Here is a 19,400-nt window from a genome sequence, read left to right as displayed (position 1 = left end):
TGGATACTGGGGTGTATAGTAGGACCACGACTGATCGCTTGGTTTCTGGGGTGTAAAGTAGGACCAGGACTGGACACCTGGATTCTGGGGTGTATAGTAGGACCATGACTGGATGACTGGATGACTGGATTCTGGGGTGTATAGTAGGATTGTGAATGGTATAGTAGGACCATGACTGATCGCTTGGTTTCTGGGGTGTATAGTAGCACCATGATTAGATGTCTGGATTGTGGAGTCTACAGTAGGACCATGACTAAATGCTTGATTCTGGGGTGTATAGTAGGACCATGACTAAATGCCTGGATTCTGGGGTGTATAGTAGGACCATGACTGATCGCTTGGTTTCTGGGGTGTATAGTAGGACCATGACTGATCGCTTGGTTTCTGGGGTGTATAGTAGGACCATGACTGGATGACTGGATTCTGGGGTGTATAGTAGGATTGTAAATGGTATAGTAGGACCATGACTGATCGCTTGGTTTCTGGGGTGTATAGTAGGACGATGACTGGACTCTGGGGTGTATAGTAGAACCATGACTGGACACCTGGATTCTGGGGTGTATAGTAGGACTATGACTGGATATCTGAATTCTGGGGTGTATAGTAGAACCATGACTGGACACCTGGATTCTGGGGTGTATAGTAGGACTATGACTGGATATCTGAATTCTGGGGTGTATAGTAGGACCATGACTGGACACCTGGATTCTGGGGTGTATAGTAGGACCATGACTGGACACCTGGATTCTGGGGTGTATAGTAGGACTATGACTGGATATCTGAATTCTGGGGTGTATAGTAGGACCATGACTGGTCATCTGGATTTCATGCTGTACAATAGGACTGTGACCAATCGCCCGGATCTTGGCCTTCCCTTCGTGTTTCTCTAACACGTTCACATTTCAGCAGCTGCAGGGTTTCTCACTTGGCAGACATCTCACTTTCCTCACATTGGATCCATCTGCTGTAAATTGATCCTGTGAAATAACACAAGACGCGGCCGATCTTCACCCCCGAGACAACACACCGAGACGTGAATGTCAGCAGTAAATATTTGCCTCTCCTCACAGCCGCCTGTCAATCTTCTCACAGCATTTTTTACCTTTGCATTTCGAGGACTCAAAGATTTAACTATTTAACTACCGTAGTCTTGTGTTTAACAGGGTGGACGCTGGCTTAAAGGGGTGCTCCACCCGAGTGTCAGATAAATACTGTCGGTCAGGATTTACATGGTGCGACAAAGGTCATGGCTGTCTATATGGATAAACCAGACTCTATGACAGGGATGGGGAACCTTCAGCCCTCCAGCTGTTGCAAAACTACAATTCCTATCATGCCTAGACGGCCAAAGCTAAAGCTTTGTCTGTCCAGGCATGATGGGAATTGTAGTTTTACAACGGCTGGAGAGCTGAAGGTTCCCCATCCCTGCTCTATGATATGGGGTAACTAAGCACTTCTGTCCCTAGCAACCACTCCAGCCACTTACAGGCCTTAGTAATCAGATTTTTGTTGAAAGAAACTTTATTGACACTCAGTCGACAACCAGTCGAGGTTACTCACCCTATACTTCCGGTGACCCGTATCTTCTCCCTTATTACAATGAATGATGAGGTCACACACCAGGTAGTGACATCACTGAATAGTAACATGATCTCATTTCCTGTCTGGGTGAGAATACCTGACCCCATAATGTCAGGCACATTTTCATCACCCCCTAGGGTATTCAGCCATTTTGAACTCTGACAACTGCTTTTTTTTCATGATAATGTGAAGTTGTCATAGCCCCGCCCCCCTAGGATTTGCAGTAATGTTATAAGTTGAGGTGAAGCGTTCCTTTCAGGCCTGTGAGATGTAAGGAGAGGATTCAGCAGCACAGTGAGGAGACATTGCTGCTGGAGGAGGACGAGCCCCTCTGGATGTGTGCGGCCCCCTGGGGCCAAAATGTTATCAATGAGGGGCTTGTTGTCGGGGGCTATTCCTTGCCCTTCCCCCAAACTTCTGCAAATACCATTTATATCCCTGTCCGCATAAATTATCACCTCCTGGGAGTATATAACTATAATCCTGTATGTTATATGACTGTGGAGCTGTGTCTGAGACTGTATCACACACCTCTGGCTTAGATACACAGCAGTGTCACAGATGATAAGCAGATAGTATCACACATCATAGGCTTAGATACGCAGATTACGAGATAGGATCACACATACGCTTAGATACGCTGGCTCAGCAAACACTATCAAACACACTTAGATACACTGGCTTGGCAGACAGTATCGCACATGATAGCATAAGATACAGTAACTCAGCTGACAGTATCACACACGATAGGCTTGGATACCCTGACGCAGCAGGCAGCATTACACATAATGAGCTTAGATACAATAGCTCTTTAGGTGGTATCACACATGATAGAATTAGATACGGTAACTCAGCTAACAGTATCACATGCACTAGGATTAGATACACTGCTTCTGCAGATAAGTTTAGATACAATGGCTCAGTAGGCAGTATCACACATGATAGGATTAGATACAGAGGTTCAGCAGAATGTATCACTTGTGATTAGATACATTGGTTTAGCAGACAGTAATACACATGATAGATATAGATTTCATCAGACATGCTCAGATACACAGCTGGAGGGATCTCAGGCAGTTAGATACACAATATGTTCCTATAGTCCCTGCTGAACTTTCAAAGCAAAAATCTCATTCCAGATGCCGGAGACATCTCTGCTGGATGATGGATTCTCTACTGAGCAAACTGGGACTGGGACTGCCAAAAATCTGGTGCTAACCCTTCAGTGTCCATATCATCCCACATACTGCCACATGGTGCTGATGTATGACCACCTAGTCACATGCTATGACTACATACAGACATATAGTGCCCACATAGTGCCAGATACAGCCATACAGTGCCCAGGTAGGGCCATATACAGCCATGCAGTGCCCATATAGTGCTATACTGTATACAGTCATACAGTGCCCATGTAATGCCATATACAGCCATGCAGTGCCCACATAGTGCCAGATACAGCCATATAGTGCACATTTAGTGCTATATACAGTCATACAGTGCCCACATAGTGCCATATACAGCCATACAGTGCCCACATAGTGCCAGATACAGCCATATAGTGCACATTTAGTGCTATATACAGTCATACAGTGCCCACATAGTGCCATATACAGCCATACAGTGCCCACATAGTGCCAGATACAGCCATGCAGTGCCCACATAGTGCCATATACAGCCATACAGTGCCCAGGTAGGGCCATATACAGCCATGCAGTGCCCACATAGTGCCATATACAGCCATGCAGTGCCCATATAGTGCTATACTGTATACAGTCATACAGTGCCCATATAATGCCATATACAGCCATGCAGTGCCCACATAGTGCCATATACAGCCATACAGTGCCCACATAGTGCCATATACAGCCATGCAGTGCCCACATAGTGCCAGATACAACCATACAGTGCCCAAATAGTGCCATATGCAGCCATACAGTGCCCATATAGTGCCAGATACAGCCATACAGTGCCCACATAGTGCCATATGCAGCCATACAGTGCCCATATAGTGCTATATACAGACATACAGTGCCCACATAGTTCCAGATACAGCCATACAGTGCCCACATAGTGCCAGATACAGCCATACAGTGCCCACATAGTGCCATATACAGCCATACAGTGCCCACATAGTGCCAGATACAGCCATTCAGTGCCCACATAGTGCCAGATACAGCAATACAGTGCCCATATAGTGCTATACACAGCCATATCCTGCCCAAATAGTGCCAGATACATCCATACAGTGCCCACATAGTGCCAGATGCAGCCATACAGTGCCCATATAGTGCCAGATACAGCCATGCAGGTCCCGCATAGTGCCAGATACAGCCAAACAGTGCCCATATACTGCTATATACAGTTATACAGTGCCCACATAGTGCCAGATACAGCCATACAGTGCCCATGTAGTGCCATATGCAGCCATATAGTGCCCACATAGTGCTGCCTATATACAGTCATACAGTGCCCACATAGTGCTATACACAGCCATAACCTGCCCAAATAGTGCCAGATACAGCCATACATTGCCCATATATTGGCATATACAGCCATATAGTGCCCACATAGTGCCATATACAGCCAAACAGTGCCCACATAGTGCCAGATACAGTCATACAGTGCCAACATAGTGCCATATACAGCCATACAGTGCCAACATAGTGCCATATACAGCCATACAGTGCCTATATAGTGCCATATACAGCCATAAAGTGCCCACATAGTTCCAGATACAGCCACGCAGGACTCGCATAGTGCCAGATACAGCCATACAGTGCCCATATAGTGCTATACACAGCCATATCCTGCCCAAATAGTGCCAGATACAGCCATACAGTGCCCACATAGTGCCAGATACAGCCATACAGTGCCCACATAGTGCCAGATACAGCCATACAGTGCTCACATAGTGCCAGATACAGCCATACAGTGCCCACATAGTGCCAGATACAGCCATACAGTGCCCATATAGTGCCATATACAGCCATATAGTGCCCAAATAGTGCCATATACAGCCATACAGTGCCCACATAGTGCCAGATACAGCCATACAGTGCCCACATAGTGCCATATACAGCCATACAGTGCCCACATAGTGCCATATACAGCCATACAGTGCCCACATAGTGCCATATACAGCCATACAGTGCCTATATAGTGCCATATACAGCCATACAGTGCCCACATAGTGCCAGATACAGCCATACAGTGCCTATATAGTGCCATATACAGCCATATAGTGCCCACATAGTGCCAGATACAGCCATACAGTGCCCATATAGTGCCATATACAGCCATATAGTGCCCACATAGTGCCAGATACAGCCACGCAGGACTCGCATAGTGCCAGATACAGCCATACAGTGCCCACATAGTGCCAGATACAGCCATACAATTGCCACATAGTGCCATATACAGCCCTACAGTGCCCATATAGTGCTATACACAGCCATATAGGGCCCACATAGTGCCATATACAGCCATACAGTGCCCACATAGTGCTATACACAGCCATACAATGCCCACATAGTGCCATATACAGCCCTACAGTGCCCATATAGTGCTATACACAGCCATACAGTTCCCATATAGTGCTATGCACAGCCATACAGTGCCCACATAGTGCCATATACAGCCATACAGTGCCCAAATAGTGCCAGATACAGCCATACAGTGCCCACATAGTGCCAGATACAGCCATACAGTGCCTATATAGTGGCATATACAGCCATATAGTGCCCACATAGTTCCAGATACACCCACGCAGGACTCGCATAGTGCCAGATACAGCCATACAGTGCCCATATAGTGCTATACACAGCCATATCCTGCCCAAATAGTGCCAGATACAGCCATACAGTGCCCACATAGTGCCAGATACAGCCATACAGTGCCCACATAGTGCCAGATACAGCCATACAGTGCCCACATAGTGCCAGATACAGCTATACAGTGCCCAAATAGTGCCAGGTACAGCCATACAGTGCCCACATAGTGCCATATACATCCATACAGTGCCCAAATAGTGTCATATACAGCCATACAGTGCCCACATAGTGCCATATACAGCCATACAGTGCCCATATAGTGCCATATACAGCCATACAGTGCCCACATAGTGCCGGATACAGTCATACAGTGCCCACATAGTGCCATATACAGCCATACAGTGCCCACATAGTGCCATATACAGCCATACAGTGCCCACATAGTGCGGGATACAGTCATACAGTGCCCACATAGTGCCAGATACAGCCATACAGTGCCCATATAGTGCCATATACAGCCAAACAGTGCCCATACAGTGCCAGATACAGCCATACAGTGCCCAGGTAGTGCCAGATACAGCTATACAGTGCCCAGGTAGTGCCGGATACAGCCATACAGTGCCCAAATAGTGCCAGATACAGCCATACAGTGCCCAAATAGTGCCAGATACAGCCATACAGTGCCCATATAGTGCCATATACAGCCATACAGTGCCCACATAGTGCCGGATACAGTCATACAGTGCCCACATAGTGCCAGATACAGCCATACAGTGCCCATATAGTGCCATATACAGCCAAACAGTGCCCATACAGTGCCAGATACAGCCATACAGTGCCCAAATAGTGCCAGATACAGCCATACAGTGCCCAAATAGTGCCAGATACAGCCATACAGTGCCCATATAGTGCCATATACAGCCATACAGTGCCCACATAGTGCCGGATACAGTCATACAGTGCCCACATAGTGCCAGATACAGCCATACAGTGCCCATATAGTGCCATATACAGCCAAACAGTGCCCATACAGTGCCAGATACAGCCATACAGTGCCCAGGTAGTGCCAGATACAGCCATACAGTGCCCAGGTAGTGCCAGATACAGCCATACAGTGCCCAAATAGTGCCAGATACAGCCATACAGTGCCCATATAGTGCCATATACAGCCATACAGTGCCCACATAGTGCCATATACAGCCATACAGTGCCCAGGTAGTGCCAGATACAGCCATACAGTGCCCAGGTAGTGCCGGATACAGCCATACAGTGCCCACATAGTGCCAGATACAGCCATACAGTGCCCAGGTAGTGCCGGATACAGCCATACAGTGATATTGGAATAGCGCCCCCAGCTGTAGGGATACTAATACCCGATTGCAAGCTCTGGGACCAAATCACAGGGGTGTATTCCATCACACAATGTCTGGGGTTATCTGTCCATTGTCACTTTAAATATTTATTAAAATTTTAGTAAATTTAAATATTGACATTTCCCCAAACAGAAAGCACAAAAAGTTAGAATTTCTGAGAATCTGCTGTGACTTGTAGTTCTCCTACCTGCGGAGCTCACTGAGCCGAATGGTCTCCTCCTCCAGGTAAGAGCCCAGGTGCTGCAGTAACACCTTCTCCGTGTCCAGAGCCTCCTGCACTGTCTGCATAGAGCTGTACATGTCCCCAGAGGACACCGCCATAGTGGTCAGGGAGAGGAGGAACCCCACCCAGACCCCAGCACCCATCCCACCGGGGAGAGGGATCACAGGGGGCAGAGAGGGATCAGTGCAGAGAGGGATCACAGGGGGCAGAGAGGGATCAGTGCAGAGAGGGATCACAGGGGGCAGAGAGGGATCACAGGGGGCAGAGAAGGATCACAGGGGCAGAGAGGGATCACAGGGGGCAGAGAGGGATCAGTGCAGAGAGGGATCACAGGGGGCAGAGAGGGATCACAGGGGGCAGAGAGGGATCAGTGCAGAGAGGGATCACAGGGGGCAGAGAGGGATCACAGGGGGCAGAGAGGGATCACAGGGGGCAGAGAGGGATCACAGGGGGCAGAGAGGGATCACAGGGGGAAGAGAGGGATCAGTGTAGAGAGGGATCACAGAGGGAAGAGAGGGATCACAGGGGGAAGAGAGGGATCAGTGTAGAGAGAGATCACAGGGAGCAGAGAGGGATCACAGGGGGCAGAGAGCGATCACAGGGGGCAGAGAATGATCACAGGGGGCAGAGAGGGATCACAGGGAGCAGAGAGGGATCACAGGGAGCAGAGAGGGATCACAGGGGGCAGAGAGATCAGTGCAGAGAGGGATCACAGGGAGCAGAGAGGGATCACAGGGGGCAGAGAGAGATCACAGGGGGCAGAGAGGGATCACAGGGGGCAGAGAGATCAGTGCAGAGAGGGATCACAGGGGGCAGAGAGGGATCACATGGAGCAGAGAGGGATCACAGGGGGCAGAGAGGGATCACAGGGGGCAGAGAGGGATCACAGGATGCAGAGAGGGATCACAGGGGGCAGAGAGGGATCACGGGGCAGAGAGGGATCCCAGGGGGCAGAGAGGGATCACAGGGGGCAGAGAGGGATCACAGGGAGCAGAGAGGGATCACAGGGGGCAGAGAGGGATCACGGGGCAGAGAGGGATCCCAGGGGGCAGAGAGAGATCATAGGGGGCAGAGAGGGATCAGTGCAGAGAGGGATCACAGGGGGCAGAGAGAGATCACAGGGGGCAGAGGGATCACAGGGGGCAGAGAACGATAAGTGCAGAGAGGGATCACAGGGGGCAGAGAGGGATCACAGGGGGCAGAGAGGGATCAGTGCAGAGAGGGATCACAGGGAGCAGAGAGGGATCACAGGGGGCAGAGAGGGATCACAGGGGGCAAAAAGGGATCACAGGGGGCAGAGAGCGATCACAGGGGGCAGAGAGGGATAACAGGGGGCAGAGAGGGATGACAGGGGGCAGAGAGGGATCACAGGGGGCAGAGAGAGATCACAGGGGGCAGAGAGGGATCACAGGGGGCAGAGAGAGATCAGTGCAGAGAGGGATCACAGGGAGCAGAGAGATCAGTGCAGAGAGGGATCACAGGGAGCAGAGAGATCAGTGCAGAGAGGGATCACAGGGAGCAGAGAGATCAGTGCAGAGAGGGATCACAGGAAGCAGAGAGATCAGTGCAGAGAGAGATCACAGGGAGCAGAGAGATCAGTGCAAAGAGGGATCACAGGGAGCAGAGAGAGATCAGTGCAGAGAGGGATCAGTACAGGGTGATCGGTGCAAAGTGACCCGGGGTTGCAGCCTCCAACTGTAATAATCTCCAAACTTAGTGGAGGCGGAGAGGGAGAGGGAGAGAGAGAGACCTCATATTACACATCACCCCTCCCGCCTCACTCACATATACTCCTATACTCTGTATATACTCTGTAAGTCTCTCCTCTTATTTTTCTCTGTTTTTCTCTCAATATTTTTTTTTATGTTTATAAAGTCTCTCTCATATGATTTTTTTTATCTATCTATCTATCTATCTATCTATCTATCTATCTATCTATCTATCTTCTATCTATCTATCTCCTATCTATCTATCTATCTATCTATCTATCTCCTATCTATCTATCTCCTATCTATCTCCTATCTATCTATCTATCTATCTATCTCCTATCTATCTCCTATCTATCTATCTATCTATCTATCTATCTATCTATCTATCTATCTATCTATCTATCTATCTATCTTCTATCTATCTATCTCCTATCTATCTATCTATCTATCTATCTATCTATCTATCTATCTATCTCCTATCTATCTATCTATCTATCTATCTATCTATCTATCTCCTATCTATCTATCTATCTATCTATCTATCTATCTATCTATCTCCTATCTATCTATCTATCTATCTATCTATCTATCTCCTATCTATCTATCTATCTATCTATCTATCTATCTATCTATCTAAGAAATTCAGAATGAATGCAGCACTCGTGTAGCGATGAATGTGGTGCCAGGCGGTATATACCAGCGACCACCCGGTATAGGTAATATAAATCAGAAGAATACCGCCGCACTCATGGGATAGAATTCAACACAACGTGTTTATTTCCCCAAACCTCCTATCTATCTATCTCCTATCTATCTATGGCAAATCATGGCAGAACTGTAGCCAGGAGACAACACACCATGGAAAGTATAAGTCTTTTTGGGAGGCCATGGGCCCCCCAGGATCTCAGGGCCCTGGGCTACCACCCGTAACAGACCTTTTATAATCCTTTACTGACCGGCTGATGGAGTACTGTACATAACATGTCTCACATTTCTGCAGCTCTCCTGCATTGTTCTCTCTCTCTATTTTCCCTATAGCGGCACATATGTGGTGGGAGGGGGGGAGGGGGTTAATACTCTGATGCTGGAGGATCTGACCCTGTGACCTGGAGGTGGAAATGACCCGTCAGTCATCCCTCCTGGTGGGGTATATGGTTTCCACATCTATGGTGGCCCGGATGGCCTCTCTGTAGGGTGACCCATCGCTCCTTGTATGTTTAGTCTGTCACTTATGGTCGTATCCTTTACACAAGGAAACCTTCTCCCCATAGAGGTCTGCTGGGTGAGCTCTCCCGCACAGACGGCCGGCTCTCCCTGGATCTCCAGGTTTGACCATTTATGCATACAATGGGGGAGATTTATCAAACATGGTGTAAAGTGAACCTTGCTCAGTCGCCCCTAGCAACCAATCAGATTCCACCTTTCATTTTCCAAAGAGCCTGTGAGGAATGAAAGGTGGAATCTGATTGGTTGCTAGGGGTGACTGTGCGATGCCCTGGCCCCTGGGGGCTACTTCCGCAGTGCTGATGTTATGAGCGGGCAATGACCGGGGCAGCTGCAGGGGTTATACTTGTCACGGTATAGGCCTGAGGGCGGCACAGCTGTAGGGCCGGTCTGTGGAATCTGCGGGTGATGATGGGCATGCGATTCTTCGCTGCACCTAGTCAGGGCACCAGTTAGTAGACACCAATGCCAGGGTTCAGTAACAGCGGTTTTATTAAAGTTGAAGTAACTTGTAGTAACGAGTTCCTCCGGTTGCAACCGGGTATATAGCAGGCTTAGACAGTTAGTGCAGGAGTGATGCTGCATAGGCTGCGGAGAACACTGGAACACTGCAACTGAGCCAGTGTCACTTTACACCATGTTTGATAAATCTCCCCCAATGTTCCTATTCCTGGACCTTCTGGAATGGAGTGGTTGGGTTTATATCTGTAATACTCCCTGTTAGTTCCTTGGAGTGCTCCTGTGTATGGTCGGACTCCATTACTATGTAGTATCACCTGTCTACCAGCTGTCTCTCGTCTTCAGCTATGTAGACTCATCATCAGGACCATTGTGTTGTGTCCCACCAGGTCACTACTACTGGGGATGGGTAGGGATCACCCCGACGTGTGATCATGTTATTATATCCTGAAAAGTATTACACACTGTACCTGTGTTTCATCCAGGCATTGCAATGACGTCTCCTCTCTTTACTATAGAATATAGTCAGAAATATAAGAAGGACCTTCTAGGATTCCAGCAGGGCCTACAACCTGGCAGCCTATGGTGAAGGATCTGCACCCCGCAGTTGAGAATTGCAGCACTAACATTCTTCTGCTGACACCTGAGGAACCACAACCTGGGTAACCACTGGGTATCTGCTCATATTTCCTGCAGCGCCCCTTCAGGGAGTATAAGGTATTACACGCTCCAGCAGTCAAGGACACAATGAGGACATCTACGTGAGAAGGTTCCATACAAAGGATCAGAAGATTCCTTTGTCTTTATTGTCAATATAGTTGCACATTTGTGGCCAGATGGCGGTAATTTTACTGTGTGCGACCCCAGTCTCCTCACATGGGTGCTGGGGGGTGGGGGTGGGGCATCTCCTTGGGGCAGGAAGCTAAATAGTCTGGAGGGTCTGACCCTTTGACCTGGAGGTGGAAACGACCCCCAATAGGTGATCACAGGAGATGCTGGGAGAATTCATATGACAGCTGTTATAGTTCAGAGCAAGGGAGACACCTAGTGGCCATACTGTAATATTACCTATAAAATCAAATAAAAACAAATCAAAAAAATATTGGCAGGTCCAAGTCACACATTAGCATTGACAAAGTATGTGGAAAATAGAGCGTTGAGGAAATGGGATTCACTCTGGGTCGTTGTACAGGGGTCATGACGTATCATAATGGGGGGAGATACATTCAGGTCGGTGTATAGGAGTCCATGACCTATCAGGGTCTATCTATCTATCTATCTATCTATCTATCTATCTATCTATCTATCTATCCATCCCACTATCTATCTATCTATCTATCTATCTATCTATCTATCTATCCATCCCACTATCTATCTCCTATCTATCTATCTCCTATCTATCTATCTATCTATCTATCTATCTATCTATCTATCTATCAATCTAACTCCTATCTATCTATCTATCTATCTATCTATCTCCTATCTATCTATCTATCTATCTATCTATCTATCTCCTATCTATCTATCTCATATCTATCTATCTATCTATCTATCATCTATCTATCTATCTATCTATCTCCTATCTATCTATCTATCTATCTATCTATCTATCTATCTATCTATCTATCTATCTATCTATCCATCCCACTATCTATCTAGTATAGGTTGGAGGCAGGACATTTACCCCTTTGACCCATAAGTAGTGCAGGAGAGAAGGCTACAGTAATCTCTAAATTCACCTAGATCCAAGCTCTCTGTAGGGGCTTACACACACCCACAGGATAAATGGTGGGTAACATGGCCCTGCTCCGTGCTCCTCAGTATGGTTAGACTGACGATGGGGGCTGTAGTCATCGATATCAATGGTTTGGTTGGGGTACCCTTGATGGTAATGTGCAACCAGAAACAGGAGGGTGTGGTGTTGTGTCCCACTAGGGGTGTTACTGCTGTTCACACCCTTCGCAAAAGTCTGTACTTTTTTTGTGGTCTTATTGCAGCCAGAGTAGTATTTAAAGATGACCACTAGATGTCGCTGTACTATATGTTGAAGGGTGGAAGCTGAACAGCAGAAGTGTGTCAAAGGGTTATTGTGTTTGTGTGTACCAGATTCTGTGAAACAGTTGGATCTTTACTTTCTTCTGTCCTATAAACTCTTTGTTTTCGGCTGTTCTGTTGCACTCTTTTCACCCAACCACAGCGCACCTCACACGCTGGATAGGAAGTTAGTCCCTTGGGTGAAGGAGCAGTCTTAGCTGAGCTTCTGTGGAGTGAGGACGCAAACTAGATAGCTCTCCACAGTGGTTCTACCTGGGCCCTGGTCCCTCTAAAGAGCAGTAGTCTAAACCCTTCAGGAGAGGACTAGCCAACAGATCATCTCAACCCACCGAGGTCTAGGAGTTACAACAGTGCAGGACAGTATCCATTACAAAGCCAAAGAGATAAGAACTGATCTGGGTTGAGCAAAGTTATTGGAAAGTCTATCAACTCCATCTCGCAGTGTGAGTGTCAGCCAGGAAACCCTCAGCACTCTGCTCATCCCAGGTAACAGGGTCTGGGGCCTGTGTCACCTATTAGTACTGTTAAGCCAACGATAGTGGGCATAAGGTGTTGTGAAGACTAGAGAAAAAGTCAATACACAGGCACAGGTTGTTTTCTTCTTCAACAAGTATTCTTCTATACACTCCAACCTCCCGGCAGAGCACATTAATACTTGGGTTGAGACTCTCACGGCACCCTTCGCTCTACTACGCTACCTCAGTACAACTTTATCAACTCTACTACATCCTACTCAGCACTTAGCATACAGATCTGGTGGTTTTCTGTTTCAGTATTTATTGGAACTTTGTCAAGTGTATATCCGAGCTCATCTGTATTACCTGTTGCACATTTGCCAATAGTAAAACAAGTCAACGTTACCTATGGAGTCTGTGATTACTGGCTACCACCTACACAGAATTTGTACCGCAAACTTGGGACATCTCCCCTTTCTGTCGGTGGCAGATCCTACTATTCTGGAGGGTTACTACACCGCCCTGGCCACCTGTGACTACACTTTCCCAAGGGACCCTGCAGCAACCCGACAGGACACCGACCACAGGGATACAAGGGTACAACCGGCCTTACACTATAAAAGCAGGCGTGCCATGTATCTCGCTTCCTCCTGAGATGCTCTGTTAGCTTTAAAGAGGTACTCCAGCGGAAAAAAAAAATTCTTTCAAATCAACCTGTGTCAGAAAGTTATATAGATTTGTGGGAGCAAATCCCCATAGAAAACCTCTCCTGCTCTGCACAGTTCCTGACATAGACAGAGGTGGAAGCATAGAGCACTGTTTCTGAATGTAAATAAAACAACACTTCCTGCAGGACATACAGCAGCTTATAAGTATGGGAAGACTTGAGATTTTTAAATAGAAGTAAATTACAAATCTATATAACTTTTTGACACCAGTTGATTTGAAAGAATTTTTTTTCCGCTGGACAACCCCTTTGAGCTCTTTCTTCTAGAAGGCTCCTACAGTTCGTGAGTGGGTGACCCTTTTACAGCCACAGTGCAGTGTCCCAGAGCTGGTGTGCAACTACTGTTTCTGGCATGTGTAGGTTGGTACTGATGTATTTATATGTTCTGGGATGAAAGCGGTAGTTTGCACTCCCACCACTAGATGTCACTGTATTCTATGTAGTACTTGGCACAGATGATGGAGAGTTAACAAACGGGGTTAACTGGCTCTTCTACTCACCGAGAGCCAGTTCTTGAGCTGGGTGCCTCCCACTTGTTCCGTCCCTTTTTTTGGCCTATTACAGGCTAGCGGTTATTGACTTCTAAAGTGTTCCTGCCCAATCAGCCAGCTCCCTGAGGAGTATTTATTCTGTGGTAGAGCTAGTTGAGGTTGGTTTTTCCAAATTATTGTTATCATTATTGAGTCAGAGAGAGGGAGAGAAGAAGGTGTTCCTACTGCAGTATCTTCCATGGCCTGGCCTTGAGGCCAGGACCCATGTGGGGGACTTTCTACCTAGAGACTAAAATGGGAATCCTATCCACACTAGGGAATAATTCTGTTCTTATCCTGATAACTACTGAGTATTTAAAGCAGTGTATCAAGTGGGCCTCATTCTACATGGCATTTTGGTGGCACTGCTCACACAGTCGGCTCTTCCTGGGCTCTATCTATCTCCTATCTATCTATCTATCTATCTATCTATCTATCTAACTATCTATCTAACTATCTATCCATCCATCTATCTATCTATCTATCTATCTATCTATCTATCTATCTAACTCTACCTCTGTCATTTCTATGACAGCGAAGGTCATTGCTACACACATGATTTGCACAGTTCTCTCCTTAAATGCTCTATAATCAACCTTCTTCTACCAAGTTATTCTCAATCTGGAACCTTCTGCTGAAGTCGACCGATAAATATGACACTATGAAGTTCACATCACATTTGGCATAGACATTACTGGGATTCAGTCCGTCCTTGGCACATCTCTGGTACAGAACATTCTAGATCAAGTGTCTCTTGACCGTCTGCTTTATATAAGACCTCAGCATCTCATCTCGGAGTCCATAGATGAGGGGACTGAGGAATCTCGGCACACAGCTGTAGAGAAGGAAATTAACCAGCGGTAAGAATTGGTTTTGATAGGTTATTGGAAGAGTGGTCAGTAAATCAGCCATACATAGAAGGAGCTGGAAGGCGTGAAGGATCACTGTCCTCCCAGCTTGGGAGGCTGAAGATGATCGAGAACTTACTTTTCGAGCAACTAGAACGATCTTGATGTATGTATAAAGGATGATAAGTCCCACAGACGTTAAGCTTATGATACGGCTGATGGACTTTATAATGTTCTGTATGGGGTTGACTACCATGGCTTCTTGGGAACATGGAACATTCAGGGAAGAAAGCCTAGTGGTTGAGGAAAGGATGAGGCTCAGGTCAACCACACTTGGAATGAAAGTCAACAACCACATGAAGGCAATGGCCCAATGAGCTCGTTGTACTGTGCAGAGACGCCCATGGTGTAGAGGGTGACAAATAGCCACATAGCGTTCTATGGCCATAGCTGACAAGTTGTAGGCAGTCGTCCTAAAGGTTGCCGAGCCCATGGTAACTAGAACATAGCAGATTGGACCAGGAATGGGGACACGATAAATGCTCATGATCATCAGAGTGATTCCCAGGACCAAATAGGAGGTATCATTGATGAGCATGTGTGTGAAGAGGACATAGCGTGCATTCTCCCGGATATGAGGAGTAGAGAAGAACACACTGAGCATCACGACCATGAAGTAGAGGAAGAAGCCAAAGCAGGCGACTATCAACAACGCCAGTGCCAGCTTTATATGTTCTATGGTTTTGCTGTTGGTTATCTGGGAACCATTGGATGGGAGGATGGAAGAGTTCATCATCGAAAGGATGGAGAGGGTGGTCTATATGTGACTGATAAACATGAAACAAACATGATAAGAAGTGGTTAACGTGTAGCAGGCAAAACAGGGACAACGAAGACGAAGACAAAAAATATATGGCTGACACCTTTTTGAAAATACCAGTCGGGGGAGGCTAAAATAACTAGTTTGTTCTGGATGTCAATTAAAGTGACACCCCACAAAATAGCTAAGACCTCTTTTAGACAGTTCCCACCCCAGCCCCAATATTTTCTGACATTTGATCGGCTAATAGTGACAATTACAGTTTGCGTTCCTCGCTATCACATAGCTAGGTGTCTGCAGTGTGGACCGAATAATAACACCATACTATAACTAGATAACACCTCTATACTGTATAAGACCACTATACTATAACTAGATAACACCTCTATACTGGATAACACCACTATACTATAACTAGATAACACCTCTATACTGGATAACACTACCATACTATAACTAGGTAACATCTCTATACTGGATAACACTACCATACCATGACTAGGTAACATCTCCATACTGGATAACACTACCATACTATAACTAGGTAACATCTCCATACTGGATAACACCATTATACTATAACTAGATAACACCTCTATACTGGATAACACCACTATACTATAACTAGATAACACCTCTATACTGGATAACACTACCATACTATAACTAGGTAACATCTCCATACTGGATAACACCACCATACTATAACTAGGTAACATCTCCATACTGGATAACACCACCTTACTGGCTATTACCATCATACCACAACTCATCCATACTGGATAACATTACCACACCATGACTAGATAACACCTTCATACTGGATAACACCACCATACTATAACTAGATAACACCTCCATACTGGATAACACCACTATACTATAACTAGATAACACCTCTATACTGGATAACACCACTATACTATAACTAGATAACACCTCTATACTGGATAACACCACCATACTATAACTAGGTAACATCTCCATACTGGATAACACCACCATACTATAACTAGGTAACATCTCCATACTGGATAACACCACCATACTATAACTAGGTAACATCTCCATACTGGATAACACCACCATACTATAACTAGGTAACACCTCCATACTGGATAACACCACCATACTATAACTAGATAACACCTCCATACTGGATAACACCACCATACTATAACTAGGTAACACCTCCATACTGGATAACACCACCATACTATAACTAGGTAACACCTCCATACTGGATAACACCACCATACTATAACTAAATAACCAAAGAAAAAACAGTGATCCAGCACATAGCAAAGAACGTTGCCTTTATTTTGCAGTTGCAGATAATAACAAGTGATACACCATAGTGCAGGGACCCCACAGAGATCAGATGCGTTTTAAGCGCATGCGCACTCTTGCTCGCTGATCTATAACTAGATAACACCTCCATACTGGATAACACCACCATACTATAACTAAGTAACATCTCCATACTGGATATTACCACCATACCATAACTAAGTAACATCTCCATACTGGATATTACCACCATACCATAACTAAGTAACATCTCCATACTGGATATTACCACCATACCATGACTAGATAACACCTCTATACTGGATAACACCACCCCACCAGACCATAACTAGGTAACACCGACATACTGGATAACACCACCATACCATGACTAGATGACACCTCCGTATTGGATAACACTACTATACCATAACTATGTAACACCTCTATGCTGGAAAATGCCACCACACCATGACTAGATACAGTATGGATGGGAACTGTCTACCTAATGGGAAAACTACCTACTGGAGTATGTGTCAACTAACGTGATATACTACCCTTTTTCTACCCAATGGAGAACTACCTATTGGGGGACACTACCTATCTGTCAACCTAAGGAAGGAAACTATGCACTGGGCACACATACTGGGCGGCTAACTAACTGCCTGCTTACTGGGGGCACCTAACTAACTACTGGGGGAACATACCTATTTATTGCTGGAACATACCTGATGGGGGAAATTACCTTCCAGGGAACCAGGTTGCCTGCTGGTAGTACCTACCGATCTAATGGGGCCTACAACCCTTTCCACTTTGTTGTGTGGGGGACACCAAGAGAAGGGGCATTATTACTATTGAGGGTCATATAGGTGTTAAAGGTGAGGAGTTTGCTTAATAAATAAGAAGCCTAAGATGTTTGTCTGTAGTCAAAGCAGTCATGGCACTGCGGTATGATTTAGGCATTATGTGGCAGTATCATTGGTAAAATATTTTGCATGGTCTATCTATCTATCTATCTATCTATCTATCTATCTATCTATCTATCTTAAATGTGCAATTCGTGGATTTATTCCATAAAGCGATATACAGCAACAATACAAGTGGTACACGACGTTTTGGCGTCTCCTACGCCATTTTCAAGTGGCACTTGAAAATGGCATAGGAGACGCCGAAACGTTGTGTACCACTTGTGTTGTTGCTGTATATCGCTTTATGGAATAAATCTATGTATTGCACGTTTTTCTACACTACAAGTGTGCTGCGGAGTTTTTTGCTCTATCTATCTATCTATCTATCTACAAACACAAAAAAGAAAAAGCAAGCAGCACTGCTTAAGTAGAAGTCGGGTGCCAGCGGTCCTGAATCCTGACCCGGGATCGTGTTCAGATAGCAGCAAGATAGTCCACGGCACTCACAATGTTAAGGTTGAAAAAAGTTCAGTGATTTATTTGTTCATCGTAACACAGCACTCCAAACAACACAACATTGTGTTGTTTGGAGTGCTGTGTTACGATGAACAAATAAATCACTGAACTTTTTTCACCTTAACCTTGTGAGTGCCGTGGACTATCTTGCTGCTATCTATCTTTCTTTCTTTCTTTCTTTCTATCTATCTATCTATCTATCTATCTATCTATCTATCTATCTCCTATCTATCTATCTATCTATCTATCTATCTATCTATCTATCTATCTATCTATCTCCTATCTATCTATGTATCTATCTATCTATCTCCTATCTATCTATGTATCTATCTATCTATCTATCTATCTATCTATCTATCTATCTATCTCCTATCTATCTATCTCCTATCTATCTATCTCCTATCTATCTATCTATCTATCTATCTATCTATCTATCTATCTATCTATCTATCTATCTATCATCTATCTATCTATCTTCTATCTATCTCCTATCTATCTATCTCCTATCTATCTATCTATCTCCTATCTATCTATCTATCTATCTATCTCCTATCTATCTATCTCCTATCTATCTATCATCTATCTCCTATCTATCTCCTATCTATCTATCTATCTATCTCCTATCTATCTATCTATCTATCTATCTATCTATCTATCTATCTATCTATCTATCTCCTATCTATATATCTCCTATCTATCTATCTACTATCTATCTATCTATCTATCTATCTATCTATCTATCTATCTATCTTCTATCTATCTATCTATCTCCTATCTATCTATCTATCTATCTATCTATCTATCTATCTATCTCCTATCTATCTATCTATCTATCTATCTATCTATCTATCTATCTCCTATCTATCTATCTATCTATCTATCTATCTATCTATCTATCTATCTCCTATC

The 19,400-nt window shown here is 45.3% G+C and overlaps 2 protein-coding genes across 4 annotated transcripts in view; both read right to left on the bottom strand.

Moving 5' to 3' along the window:
• P4HA3 (prolyl 4-hydroxylase subunit alpha 3) overlaps positions 1-7,596 on the bottom strand; it is a 33,277-nt gene extending 25,681 nt beyond the window's left edge. The window contains exon 1 of one of the 3 annotated variants that reach the window (XM_069969513.1): positions 6,915-7,596. In XM_069969513.1, the coding sequence (XP_069825614.1) occupies positions 6,915-7,093 (179 nt within the window). In that variant the 5' untranslated portion in view covers positions 7,094-7,596. Of the gene's footprint in view, positions 1-925; positions 1,283-6,914 lie in introns of those variants that run through there. The other 2 variants (XM_069969514.1, XM_069969515.1) reach the window with 2 other exon arrangements.
• A 7,251-nt stretch (positions 7,597-14,847) lies between these two features.
• Positions 14,848-15,750, bottom strand: LOC138794106 (odorant receptor 131-2-like). The gene has a single exon (XM_069972871.1). The coding sequence runs from the start codon at positions 15,748-15,750 to the stop codon at positions 14,848-14,850; it is 903 nt and encodes a 300-aa protein (XP_069828972.1).
• Positions 15,751-19,400: the final 3,650 nt, after the last annotated feature.

This window comes from Dendropsophus ebraccatus, chromosome 5, assembly GCF_027789765.1.
Source record: "Dendropsophus ebraccatus isolate aDenEbr1 chromosome 5, aDenEbr1.pat, whole genome shotgun sequence".
NCBI classification, from domain to species: domain Eukaryota; kingdom Metazoa; phylum Chordata; class Amphibia; order Anura; family Hylidae; genus Dendropsophus; species Dendropsophus ebraccatus.
This window is presented reverse-complemented; position numbering and strand designations above follow the sequence as displayed.

What these genes read in the sequence shown, in the direction of transcription:
- LOC138794106 (XM_069972871.1), bottom strand. Translation starts at nt 15,750, where the DNA reads ATGAACTCTTCCATCCTCCCATCCAATGGTTCCCAGATAACCAACAGC.